We start from the raw sequence: 13,450 nt of genomic DNA on the forward strand, positions 1-13,450 counted from the left end.
AGAGTGCAACAAGCGCATTATGGCCTGTGTGCAGTCGGCGGGGCGGCATGCTGAAAGTGCGTCTGACCGGGCCTGCTCCTCCCTCTGTCCCCTTTTCTCATCTTTTCATGTCTCCAGAGCTGCTTGCTGCCTGGGGAGCAGGGGATGAAATATGCCCAAGAGAAGAGGGAGCAGGCAGCTGCCAAGGCTAACATCTCTACTAATGATTTAGTGGCCTCTCTCTCTCTCTCTCTCTCTCGCTCTCTCTCTCTCTCTCTCGCTCTCTCTCTCTCTCTCTCTCTCTCTCTCTCTCTCTCTCTCTCTCTCTCTCTCTCTCTCTCTCCTGTGTAAAGTGTTTCTTATGCACTCTAATGAAGGAACTGGATGGAGGTATGCTGTTGGTACCAGGCACTTTAGCTGGTTCAAGGCCGTCAAGTTGCTGCTCGAGCAGAAATAATTAGTATTTGGATGAACTTTCCTTCCTCAGGGCAGAATGAGTGCAGACAGCAGTACTGTGCCATGCTGGCAGCTAGGCCCGCACTAAAAACTATACATGATGATCTTCCCCAGACAATGAATGTTCACGATTTATGTAATGCTGCTCATTTACATAGGAGCCCATGTTTCTTCACTTTGAAACAAATCACTAAAGCCGGGCTTGCACTGTGCAAATTCAGTGGTCTTCTAAGTTTGTTGCGTGTCAGTCTGTACAAGATGATGCAAGTAAAATTCTAGCAAATTTGGTGTGTCCGAGTGTGCGATACAGTGTGTTTTTAAAGTCAGGCTGTGCTATGAAGATTATCTAACGATAGCTGGGCGATTAAAGGAAATGACTGCTCAGTGTACATGATCAACGAGCACACCATGGCCAGTATTTGTAGTTGCCCAATGACGTCCTCTCATTGGTGGCTTGTAGAAGTGGACATCGCCAGATCTCAAAAGTAGTACATCTTTGGTCAAAGAAGCACTAAATCGGCCGAACATGTCAGAGTATGTCACATTTGAACTGGAACATGTGTACCATCCCTCACAAAGGAGTGTTTAGGTTTGAAAGAAAAATGCAACTTTTCTTTTAAAAGGCGTCCAAGTTTCATGTTCCTGTTGGGCCCTGCTTTTCACAGAGCAAGTACTGGTACGCCTACCATTCACTGTGTATGTGCACACTGATCTGAATGTGTGTGTGTGTGTGTGTGTGTGTGTGTGTGTGTGTGTGTGTGTGTGTGTGTGTGTGTGTGTGTGTGTGTGTGTGTATGCATGCATTAAGCTGCATTTGCTTGCCTCTGCATCTGCATGTTAGAGTAAGCACGTGGTGATTCGGGGGGAGGGACCCTATGTCAGCGAAGTCTGCAATAAGCTCTCCGATGCACTGTGGACTCAGAGGAACAGAGCAGCCATTAGCACAGCGGAGCCTCAAAGTTCCAGACTCTGAGCAGAGCAGGTGTACTCTCTGATGGAAAACGGGTGGAGCCCGTGTGTTGCGCATTTGTGTAGAACCAGCTCTGGAAGTACTTTGGTTGAGGCAGAGATATGAGACATGTCTGTGTCAGAGAGAGGCACTAGTCATACATTCTGGTATGTTCACCTCCTGCTTGCCCTCCCTCTGTTCTCTCTCGCCTCCCATTATCCTCCAGGCGTACGCCAATGTGGCTCTTTTTCGAAAGAACTAAGTCACTCTGCTCTAATTATTAAGACTCTTAATGATTCGCAACATGAGAGGGACCCTTTTCCCAGTTTTACAAAGACATCCTCTTTCTCCCCTCTTTCTGCGTTTCTACCCCCTCCTCTTTCCCCTTCTCTGTCTGTCTTCTCTCCCTTTCTCCCTCCATTTCTTTCCTTGCAGGTGATCAAAGACCTTTGGAACTTTGTACAAACACTGAAAAAGTAATTGCAGCCTTTGCCGTTCTCTCTCTCCTGCGGTCCTCCGTGCACCAGAAGACTAAGGGTATCCAGTGACTGCCTTCACCTGTGAATACTGGCCTCTTCCACACATGGAATCTGTCAGCTCCACTATAAATGTAGAGAGAGACATATAAATGAGCAGAAAGACATAGAATAGTGACAGATCTTGACCATCATTTAGCCAGATCTACAGCTGACGATCCCACCAATGTTTTATTTATGGTAAGACAGCTGTAAGATACCTAGGGTAATAACCTGGGCAATTTCTAAAATGAAATATTATACTGGAAATATATTGTTCAGTTATTTACAGTAAGCAGCAAATTAAGACTGGATTGTGAGTATTTAAAAAGAGATTTCTGTATGAATCATGTGGTGTATCTGAGCAGGTTAGCTTTTGCACTACAGTACTTTCTTCTGGGCCGGCTTGTTTTGGTAAATTTTTTGAAATGTTGGTCTTTTGTGTAAATAGTGCTATTCATTTTAATGTGCAAACATGGCAGCTGAAATATTGCTGAAGATTCTGTCTGGTTCTGAGTATTCCGTCTGGCTCTAAGTGTTCCGTCTGACTAAGGATTTCGTCTGGCTCACAGTAGGTCTGAGGATCCTGTCTGGCTGTGGCTCCATAGCTCTCTGTCATTTACATGCTCTAAGCTGGAAATGTTGGTGAGCTAAGCCTCTCTGCCCAGGCAATGTAGTCATATAAAGTGATCATTTAAGAGGTTACCCGCAATCCCGTTGCCAGAAAAGGACATTAAAAAAATGGTCATTGGCTTTATTTGTGAAGTGAGTTCACATCATTTCTTCAGCTCTTTTATTGCTATGAATTCTAGTACTGATGTTAATTATGTTCTAGTATTACATTTTGTTGTTCCTCTAACTTTTGTATTTTTTGCTAGTTGTCTTATAGCTAAAACTTGCAAACGTGTTGGGGTCACCTAATGCTAGAGCGAACCTGTTCTTTTTTTTTTTTTTCTTGTTTGTTTTAACAGTTAACTGAGAGGGTAAAATGTTTGTTCTTACAGTATACAGTGTGATGTTTGTTTATATCTTAATAATGGCAAATTGGAAAAAAAAAAAAAAGCTTGCTGACATTTATGGCAAAATACCCTGATTGAACAGTTAGGTCTAGCTATTAAATAATGATTAGTGCTTCTAATTATAATATTGTGTAGTAGAGTAAATTGCTCATTTGTAATACATACTCCATGATGACAAATAATTATACACATGGAACTCTCCTGTTGCATTTTCCCTGAGAGGTGGCTAAGCAGTTTCATGAACGAACGCTTACCTCTGATCTGTCCGAATGACTGGCCGTGCTCTGTCAAAGTCAAATTTAATTATATAGTGTTTTTTACAATGCTTGTAACTGATCTCAGAATCTCTCCTATGACAGCCTCTTTCCATTGTCCATGTCCATCACATTTCAGGTTTGTTGAATTATTTGTTTGCAAATACTGTTTTACAGTTTAGCATATCCACGTTTATAATAGCCGTGGAATGAAAGGAATTAAACGATTCTGATCCAGGCTCTGTGGTTGTGCTCTGTCTTTTCAGTGCGGGGTGCTCACACAAAGCAGCGCTTTATTGAGCACAACTTGCCAGCGCAGCCCACAGGGTTTCTCTGCGCTGGCACCTGGCTCACGTTGCATGCATCACACCCAAACAGAAACCCTCTTTCAGGATGAAGATTATTTCCTTAATGCACTGCAACTCCTTTTACAAGCACATGCCTAAACATACAATTCATTACTCAAATGAAGGCGAGATGGAGCTGCGTATGGCGCGCTGTAAGGCAGCCTGAGTTATGTGACGGCCCGTGTGATTTTTATTGCGTAATTTCTCATGTGCCTGCAGAGATTGATAAAAAGTGTAGAGAGCAGATCCTGTTCCTCTACTGAGGCTCTTCTTTTGCTGATGAGGTAATGAATCCCTGCTCAGAGCAAATAATTACTTTGACACCTTTAATACATAATTTTAAATATTTGTTGAATGAACGTTTTTGAGGCTGTCAAATGGGTCTTGAATAAGGCCTCATGAATTGCCACACTGATACGTAAGAGCTAACCTTGCATTCACCACATGGTGGCGGTAATGGCTTGTAATGGTGGTTGGATATGATTTATGTCTCCCGCTGTAACTAAAGGATAATTAATCACCCTTTACCTGCATATACCTTCTACCTCGCTCTAATATGCCTAACGTGCTGTTTAACAGTCTACACAACCATTTCCTGAATCTTCGTGCAGGAAGTGAGCTCATACAAGGCTGCACAGTGGATTTTTCGCATTACCATTGTAGGCCAGAGACTCTTCAGAAAAACATCAATGTTCATTTAAAGCTGCAAGTGGTCACGTTAGAGATGATTCTGAATGTCATTGGTGATTCTAAATTTGATGTTTTTCACTAGCTGAGATGTATGATGGTGTGTAAATGTTATGTAAGTAACATTGGCAATAAAATCTACCCCAGCACACTTTATTATCTAATGATGGTGAAAAGTCAGTGATATACACTCCGAGACCTCCCAAGAGAGTTTGACACCCCAGATCAATATCATCAATGAATAGGACTAATATCGGCTCATTGGGAGACATAGGGAGAAGATGCACAGAGAAGTTGAGAAATTATGATGAATGGCCTTCCACCACTAACCCGCAGTGCTACCAGTCTGAAAGAGACATTGGAGGAAGTCCCAGTCAGACAGGTAATGTCTGTCTGTGTGTTTCAGTGACAGACAGACTCATGTTGGCTATGGAAATTGCATGAAACTCTGAGAAGCTTTAGTGCATTAGACACAGATTGATCTCCCAAATGCTCCATCTTGGGCTCTACTGTTACTCAACAGCCAGTGTTATTACCAGTTATTCCTAAACTGACATGATCTCAGTGTAGGTTTGGGCTCTGGCTGCATCTGAGGGACAGTCCATAGGAACAGAAACCTTTTTGGGGATATTAGTTTGATGGCAGTGCCGATGCTGTTATTTATCACAGACTTTTGCCGTCCTATAACTCTTAAACAATAGGACATGGTAATGGGATAGTTGCTTTCATCCACAACACATTAGTATCAAGGTTGTTACTTCTAAATTATCACTTAATATTCAGAAACGTAATATATGCATTTTAAAAGCTGCCTGCATATTCTTAGGTGAAGTACATAGAAAATAAATATAAATTATTCAGGAACTACTTTTTTAGGGGTATCCTAGTTAAGGAGATAAATAGGTGTAGAATCAGTGCCATGATTTGCAAGGATTCCAAATCTTTTGATTCAGAGCTTGACCCAGCGTTGCCTCTGTACTGTTTCCCGTGCAATATGTATGCCATAACTGGTCCATCAGTCTCATTCTTCGGCCTGCTTTTATTTTCTGCTGGTTGGGAATGGATTATGCAATCCACGCCTCCAGAGCTCCATACTACCTGAGAGAGTTCACACCAGCACAGGCGAGGCAGAGGACTGTGGGAAAGCTAGTACTGGCTGAACAGCTGCACAACACTGCAACAACGTTGTGCCGGTGGACCCAGAAGGTCTTATTTGTTGCTTCTGGAGTAGGCCGTACAGTTTATGAGGCATACGTAGGGTATGCTTTCAGGTTTTTCTTCACAGTCTGGCAGCCAGCCCCAAAAGCACTGAAGCAAATCTTCATGTCTGTGTGCATCCCACCATACCATGTCCTGTCATAAGATAGCAGTGGGTCTCAGTCCAATCTCAGTTGGACTTATTGTTAGGGTCTGACGGTTTAACCAACATCTTAATGAGATGTGCCCTCGTAAGTGAAGATGCATGAATGAAATACTTTGCAAATGTTCCAGCTATCATCTCAAGGGAGGTGAATTGTGCAAGAGCCACATCACTGAATAGTGCTTTTACACTTCTTGGACCATGGAACAAATGCATATACATCAGCCCCCAATAATCCATCTATATGGCTGATGGGTTTGTCTTGGTAGAGGTGGTAAGTGCATGTTTTTGCACGTGTATGCGTGAATCTGTAAAAGCAGATCCTCTGTGTGTGTGGTTGTGTCTCTGAGCACAACTTCTCTTTTCAAACTCTGCATGCCGTGTGTGTGTTTAGCTGTTAGCAGTCAACGTACATCAAAACTGACACGTTAACACATTGCTTAGATACAGAGCAATAAAAAAGGCAAGGAAACATTTCAAGCATTTGTGGAGAGCTTTCAAAATGGAAGTGGAACAATACCGCAGCCTGAGGGGGAAAGCAGTGATCTTGCTGGTATGTTTATATTACTTGGAAAGGAAGCCATCATTGTCATTGTCAGGGGGTTCTTCATTTTACACTGCTCAGCTCTCTGACATTCTAACCTGTTCTAATCTGCTAGGCAGACACTCGGTACTCTCAATCACATGGTTGAAGATCTCAGTAAGATTAATGCGGCAGGGCTTAAGATAAAAAAAACCCCTGATATTTTAAAAGATATATTTTTGAAAGATTCCCTGTCATCATGAGGTAAACATCACTGTAGTGCACTGATTGCAGGTTGTGGTCTGCAGTGTCCTCTCTCACACTGCTGAAACAGATCAGCTCAGAGGGCTGGTGTGCTTCTGCCTTGCTTTATTAATATGAGAGAGGGTGCGCTTCTCCCGACATGCACCAACATGCGAGCACATTACCTCCATGGCTGGCTATGGCAAAGATGTGCGTTGCATTCCATGACCCACAAAACCTTGGGCTCAGCCCATCAACGCCCAGTACAGACTCTGAGACAAGAAAAGGTCCTGGGTATATGAAAGAGGTAAACAGCTCCTGGACACTGATTTGGCCTACTGGATGAATCTACATCAGCAACAGGGATTTAGGGAGGCGGGTATAAGAAATATTGATAAATAAATTTATTCACTTACACACACACACACACACACAAATGCAGAAAGTGTTTAATTAAAGTTTCGGGGTTTTTTACAGCTTAATTTGGGTTAACTGAATTTCTTCATGGTCCTCTCATTAAACTGTGTGAATCCTGATGTGATAACCAGTTAGATAAAATCGTAACATGGTCAATTCAGTTTTGCTTTTTCCTTTCTGTCTGATCTATTTTGTATGTTTGGGTCCTGGTTCTTTTATGAAGCTGTAATTACAGCTCGGCAACAATGTCACTTTAGCAGCTGTTGAAGGGCATGGTGGCTCCTTTATCATGCAAATAAGATAATTAGATAATGGTCTCCATGAACACAGGAGAGGGAGAAGACTGACCTCTATAATGTGTAGTATCAGGGGCAAGAAAACTCATTTACCTCCTCTAGATCTCCTTAACCCCCCTTCCCCCGGACCATCCCCTGCATTGTGTCCTCTGCTTTGGGACCAGGTTTCATACACAGACCTTTAGCTAATGTACCTCTGATGAAACAAAAAAAAGTGCAATTTGTCACTTCTAAACAAGTCCTGAAGGGATGGGGGATTTTTAAGGAGACTACCATCCCTGAGGTATACAGATGTAGCGCACTTCAAACACATCCTCTGACCAGGGTTGCATGGGGCACCTGTAGCCCCACGAGAAAAATGGGGAGTGGGGCAGCAGGCTTTTTTTTTTTGCGCTCATAAGTGTGTTTTGGAGCTTCTTATCAAGATGAATTGAACCCATTTACAGCAAAATGGTCTGTGACAAGGTGCATGATGTACAAACTTTTTGTGCCAACGTGGGTAGCCTCTGTCCATCGTCTGGAATTAGCCAGCCTGATTCAGACAACTGATGTGTGTTCAGCCTGTTAAGTGTCCATTGTGGCAACAATATATTCAGTAAGGAGCATCACAATGTAAATCAAGCAGTATTGGCTTAGCATATTGCTGGCTGGACCCAAACTTTGGTTCAGCTCAGTCATGTTAAATGCATGTACCTTTGTGAAAGGATGAATGTACTGTTCTGTGTGAACCTTGTCATATATCTGGGGCAAAATGACCATTAATCCAGACTTTGATTTGACCTTGACCTTGGTTTTGGAAATGGGCTGGCCGTGGAAGCATAAAACATCTGGTTTAGGCCAGACTCGCACTGCTAGAACTGGTCTTGGTTGATTATGACGGAGGCATAACAGATGTCAGTAGCTGCAGGTCAGTGAGGACAGCAGCAAAGACAAATATGTCAGCTCAGGGAGCATATAAGTATATTCATCAACCAAGCAGGATACAAAGATTTGTCATACTTATGTTTGCATGCTGAAGATGTGTATGTATTGCATCAGAGAAATAAATTAAGGTTGCTTGATATGAGTAAAACACCAGCACTAAACATGAGCTGTATGATAGAATTTGTTTCAGTGCAGAAACTTTAAAAAAAAGAAGTGGGTCTCATATGAGGTATGCAACCTTTAAGTGAGTTGCTTAAGTGGCGGTACCAGCATCTCTTCCTTTGATATTTGAATTTTACAGCTGGTATGGGCACTTCTTGTGTTTCTCTTTCAAATAACATCTGCAGCTAGAAACCAGACAGGTAGTTAGGATGAATTGGTCATGGCTGAATATCTTTGTCTCTGTCTCTGTGTTTCTCTTTCTCTCTCTCTCTCAAAAGCCCAGAGGCTAGTATTTCACTGATTACAGAGTGTCCATGTGAATGGCAGTTTGTGTATTGTCAGAACAAAGGAAGCGCACGGTCTAAGGAGGTGTTAGACAGTGGAATGGATTGGACCGACCCATTAGGTGTTAGAGAGGGGGAATGGATTAGCCCATTGGGCCAGACTTGGCCAACAAGTTGGGACTAGCTAGAGGGACACATTTAACACCACAACTACACTCAGCTTGCAATCTAGGCTTCTTACCGGTGAGCGTGTGTTTGTGTTTGTGCAAAAAAGAGAAAAAAATAGAGAGAGAGAGAGAGAGAGAGGGAGAGGTGAACATATCAAGTTCAGCTGGGCAACCAGAATCCATTTAATCTTGACCAGGGTTGTTTTTACAGGAACAAAGCTTGTCTGTTAAACTACAGTATGTCACTTGAGCTGAAATGAGATGGGTTCTGATGTTCAGGCATTGTTGTGTTTACTGTTATTTGAGATCAGGTTTTACTCAACTGACCATTTTTAAGTGCTTGGTTTTACTTTTCATGGTGTTATTCAAAGAGATGCAGTAAACAAGGTGAAGTTCAGGGCAAAGTATTTTGTTGACCTTGTAAATGTAACAGATGCCATCATCACTGCTAATGTTTAAAATGTCTTCACACATCCTTCTTAAGGGCCACAATTAGGTAATTACAGCAATGAAATAATTTTTGGGGGATGAGGGTCAATTAATTACAGCAGTACTTCATAAGACATCAACATGAGTTTTACATCATGTATGTTAACCCCCTCTGCTCAGATCCACCCACTACTGAATTTTGTGTCATTACAACATGAACCTCATCTTTCAGCAGCAGACCCGATGAAGCAAATAAGCACGTGTGATTAGTTGCTGCTGCTTCGGTTCCCCAGCCCTGCTCTGTCAGGCTGGGCCGAGTGTGCCAGACAACCAGGGAGAAACGCCGCCCAATCCTGTACCAATTACTTGCCCTCAGGTTTGAGCTTTTCCTCTGCTGTGACAGGCTCCGACAGCCAGGCTCTTTAAAATCTATTAACCTCCATCGCAAAATGCTCTCCCCGAACGACTGCAGAATAATTAAGGACCGAGAGGTGCGCTGAGGCGTGCAAATTGATGCGGTCCCGAAAATAAAAACACATGTTAGCGGCGAGCGGCGAGGGAGCCATAGCGAGTGTTTATGATGTTGGACAGCGTTTGGAGGGCAGGAGGGGAAATAGCATCATTAGCACCATGCTGCGCTGGTCACACATTGGCCCCTGCGAATGCATTCTATATGGACACTGGTATTTGCACTGGACTGACAGGACAATTATCAAAGTCAGTTGCCAAAGCAGCCTCAGCACAGAACCACTCGCCCTTGCCCTCAGCATGAAGACACACATATACATGCTGGCACACAAGGATCACAGACTACCCACATATTAGCTCATGTTTGCCACCCCCAACAACCCTCCCCCAAGCTTACTCTCATACAGTCATCCTCACCTACTCCCACACAAACACTTCAGACCCACCTACACCCACTTACTCCTTCACACACACTTAAATCCCACACACACTCCTGTTCCCACACGCACACCTAACCAACATCATCTGCACCAAACGCTGCGCTTCAGTGTAGCGCTAAATGGTTCCATGCAGTCGACTTGTGACAGGGGACAAATTAGGACTGCGCACGAGGCCATGAAGGCAGCATGGCAGACTTCACCTTCCCTCCTGCACACCTTCTGTCACACTCTCGAGGGCCGCGACCCCTGATCGACCTGCTCGGTTGCAACTGTAGCTCTTCCATCTATGTGGTCACTCGGACTGAGTCTCAGATTCTGTTCAGATAGCGTTGCTGTTTGTGACTGTGACCGGTCCCAGATGAGTGAGTATGTAGCACCGCTGGCGTGGGCACAATGAGAGCCAGAGAACGTAAAAGAGGATTTTAAAGAAGTCAGTTGGTCCCAATGCCTGAAAGACCTCTGTATGTGGACCATCCAGTGAGGCCTCCAACTCACCTTCTGGTTCAATAAGATGCAGATGCCACCCCCGGCCTGCCCCAACTCTCGACCGATATATTCGTGTCAGAGATGAAAGAGTGGATAGGTGGGAAGCTGTGTGTGTATGTGTGCGGTGGTGGGAGCTCTGACACTAACGTAGTACACAGGGCTTTACTTATACAACTGTGAAGCTCTTTTGTCAGGTTTAAAAGGCCTTATAAGCCTTTGAACAACTGTGTGTGACCGCCCCTCAGAGATTTTTTTAGCCTTTTTTCTTTTTTCATTCAACTTCAGGAACGCCAGTCTCAGAGCATTCCTGATGATCACCACACCGATTCACTGAAGAGAAGCAGAGGACATTCAAAACTAAAAATTCTTTGAGATCTTTAACTCGTGACCTCGCCTGTGTTCATGGCTTTTTTTCCCTAGATGTTTTTCATTTGTTTACTCACTCATCTACACTTTTATTCATTCATTCTGCTTTTTTATTCAAATTATTTATCTTATTTGAAAAAAATTGCACTGACCCGAGTTTGAATTACAACCCTTTCAATATGTGTTTTTACTACTAAGATACTCAGCCACAAAGCTTGGAATTTAAAACTTTTACTGACTTCCTAACACTTTGTCTTCTAAGCGATATTGTTTATGGTACTTAATTCAGCCAATTCAGAGAACACACCCCAACTAATTTCTTGCAGCATGTGTAAATTACCTGATTATATAATAATATAATTATTGTTTATTGTTCTATATTGCCCCAAATTTAATGATGATTAATAGTCGCTAAAAGTCGCTTATATTACAGACCGAAACCTTTGCAATTTTACAGCTCAAGAAGTAGGCACTATTCCACTTTGATTTTCCCTTACCAACATCAGTACATCGTAAATCTGTTAATTGCCATGTTGCAGTAACTGCAGATTAAATGGCTAACCCTTTACTAGTGGAGATGTATGGTCCGGGTGCCCAGACCAGTCTTGATCTCATTTAAGCGGTGACGGACGTGCCTTTGTGTGCTAGTCTCCGATTTACAGCTTTTGTTTCGGTTGTTGTCGGAGGTTAATTGTGACCTTGTCTCACGCACTAGGTGATACACACATCAAAGGTATCTGGTGTCGGTTCGTATCATATTCTCTGATTTATACCTGCAGTCTAAAACACGTTCTGTGACTGGTGAGAAACTGCACAGCGCTATAATTGTGGATTTAATTAATGTTAATGCCGATTGCCTGTCCTTTCTCAGTGCGGTATTCCAAAAAACCCCAAAAACCCATCAGCCTTTAATTACAATAGACTGTTAATAAGCATTTTGGAGATACAGCAAGCGGAAGCTCTAGGACATTTAGTGGCATAGCAAAATCCCCAAATACCTGTTTAAATAAATTTAAGATATTTTGGCCACTGTCCGGTACAATAAAATTAAACGGACTGGGCAGCACATGTTTGGTTATAGGCTATTATGAAAAAGTCTCAGTATATGCATGCAAGGTTTAAAAAATAAACGTGTATAACTGCAAACTGTTTGTCTTTCCAAATGTTTTCTATTGTTGAAACTAAAAAGAGCTGCAGTTTACCCGATAATGAGCGAAGAATGCGAGGAGCACAATGGGGGGGGGGGGGGGGGGGGGGGGGCATGTTCAGAGGGCTTGTAAACGCATTCACACCTCCTTCGCATTTCAATGCCAGATAACTTATAGCACAATATTGAAAAATCGAGTCCGACAACCACTTGCATGTCAATACCGTCTGGGAGCGCAGCACGGAATCCACAAACGCACGAGGGCCAAAACGGCGTCTCGGTCTCTTCTGACATCTCACCTATCCTCTGTCAAACGAATTACATTCTGCAATTTCTGAAGTGCAAAATGTGAATAAATCCTCAGTTGAATGCAAAATGCGATAAATATTATAGTTGACAACCCCATCAATTATTATTATTATTATTATTATTACTATTACTACTACTACTACTACTATTATTATTATTATTATTATTATTATTATTATTATTATTATTATTATTATTAATCATAATAATATTATTAATATTATGTAAATAGCCCAACCTCGTTTTACCTATGTCGGTGTATCGCGATTTTGTGGATCTGGCTTTCACCAGTTTAAAAAATGTACCTGCGTTGTATTCACACTAATTTGTCTGGAAACCGAAAATAATTTCCATGGAATAACATTTATGACGAAAATGGGATAAGAAAACTGGGCTAAGAAAATGCAGAATGGTGTATTGTTTTTAAAAAAAAAGCGTTCTCCGTACGAATGGTCCTTCAGATTACCCTATCAGGTGCAAACCACTGACAGGTTTCCACCCACTACCACAAAAAATCCTCGCAGCGCTCAAAGCCTTCGCGGCAGACAGACCGCTGACAGGAATCTATACCATCACCCGCTCTGCGCTGCGAGCCTCCGCCGCGGCTCTGAGCGTCTTTTATATCGTCACCTCTTGGATAACTGTCAAGACTAAACTTAAGCAGAGTCTTTTTTGAAAATAAACTATCTCCGTGATAACCCGGAGTAGTTGGAAACATTGTACTTTTTTACCTCCGCAAACAATGGACATGGAAAGTTTACAATGCCCCATATAAGGTCTACGTTAAGACGTCCCCAGCAGGAGCGAACGGAATTTAACTTAAACTCGCAAATACTGGATGAGCACTCCCTAGGTGGAAAAAAGGTAAAGTCTGGGGGATTTTCAGCGGGGGAAGAGACACCCTACTAATCCGCTTTTTCAAATTGAATCTTTCCGCGCTTCGGCAAGAGAACGGCGTGCGCACGCTTACGGGACAACCGCCGACCACAGAGGATTTGGAAAACATCGGGGAGACATTTGTCCTTTCTTCTTCAGCTGGGGTAATCATTTAAAGACAAGGAAGAGCCTCATGCTGCTCCCAGTGGCTCAGTTATTCTTCATTCATCTCTCCTTTCATTGGGATTCCAAATCTCCTCCGGGATTTTCTGTGTGAGGACACTGGTGGGGCTCCGTGCAGTACTTACTGGGGCAGCAAACGGTGGAAACAGGTGTATTTGACCAAG

At 42.8% G+C, this 13,450-nt stretch overlaps 1 protein-coding gene across 2 annotated transcripts in view; it reads left to right on the forward strand.

Annotated features, from left to right (window-relative positions):
* The window catches only part of npm1b (nucleophosmin 1b), a 16,131-nt gene extending 12,721 nt beyond the window's left edge, over positions 1–3,410 (forward strand). Inside the window, exon 11 of one of the 2 annotated variants that reach the window (XM_027017266.2) lies at positions 1,820–3,410. In XM_027017266.2, the coding sequence (XP_026873067.2) occupies positions 1,820–1,864 (45 nt within the window). In that variant the 3' untranslated portion in view covers positions 1,865–3,410. Of the gene's footprint in view, positions 221–1,819 lie in introns of those variants that run through there. The other variant, XM_027017272.2, reaches the window with a different exon arrangement.
* The last annotated feature ends 10,040 nt before the right edge of the window (positions 3,411–13,450 follow it).

Source organism: Electrophorus electricus, chromosome 12, assembly GCF_013358815.1.
Source record: "Electrophorus electricus isolate fEleEle1 chromosome 12, fEleEle1.pri, whole genome shotgun sequence".
Classification (NCBI taxonomy): domain Eukaryota; kingdom Metazoa; phylum Chordata; class Actinopteri; order Gymnotiformes; family Gymnotidae; genus Electrophorus; species Electrophorus electricus.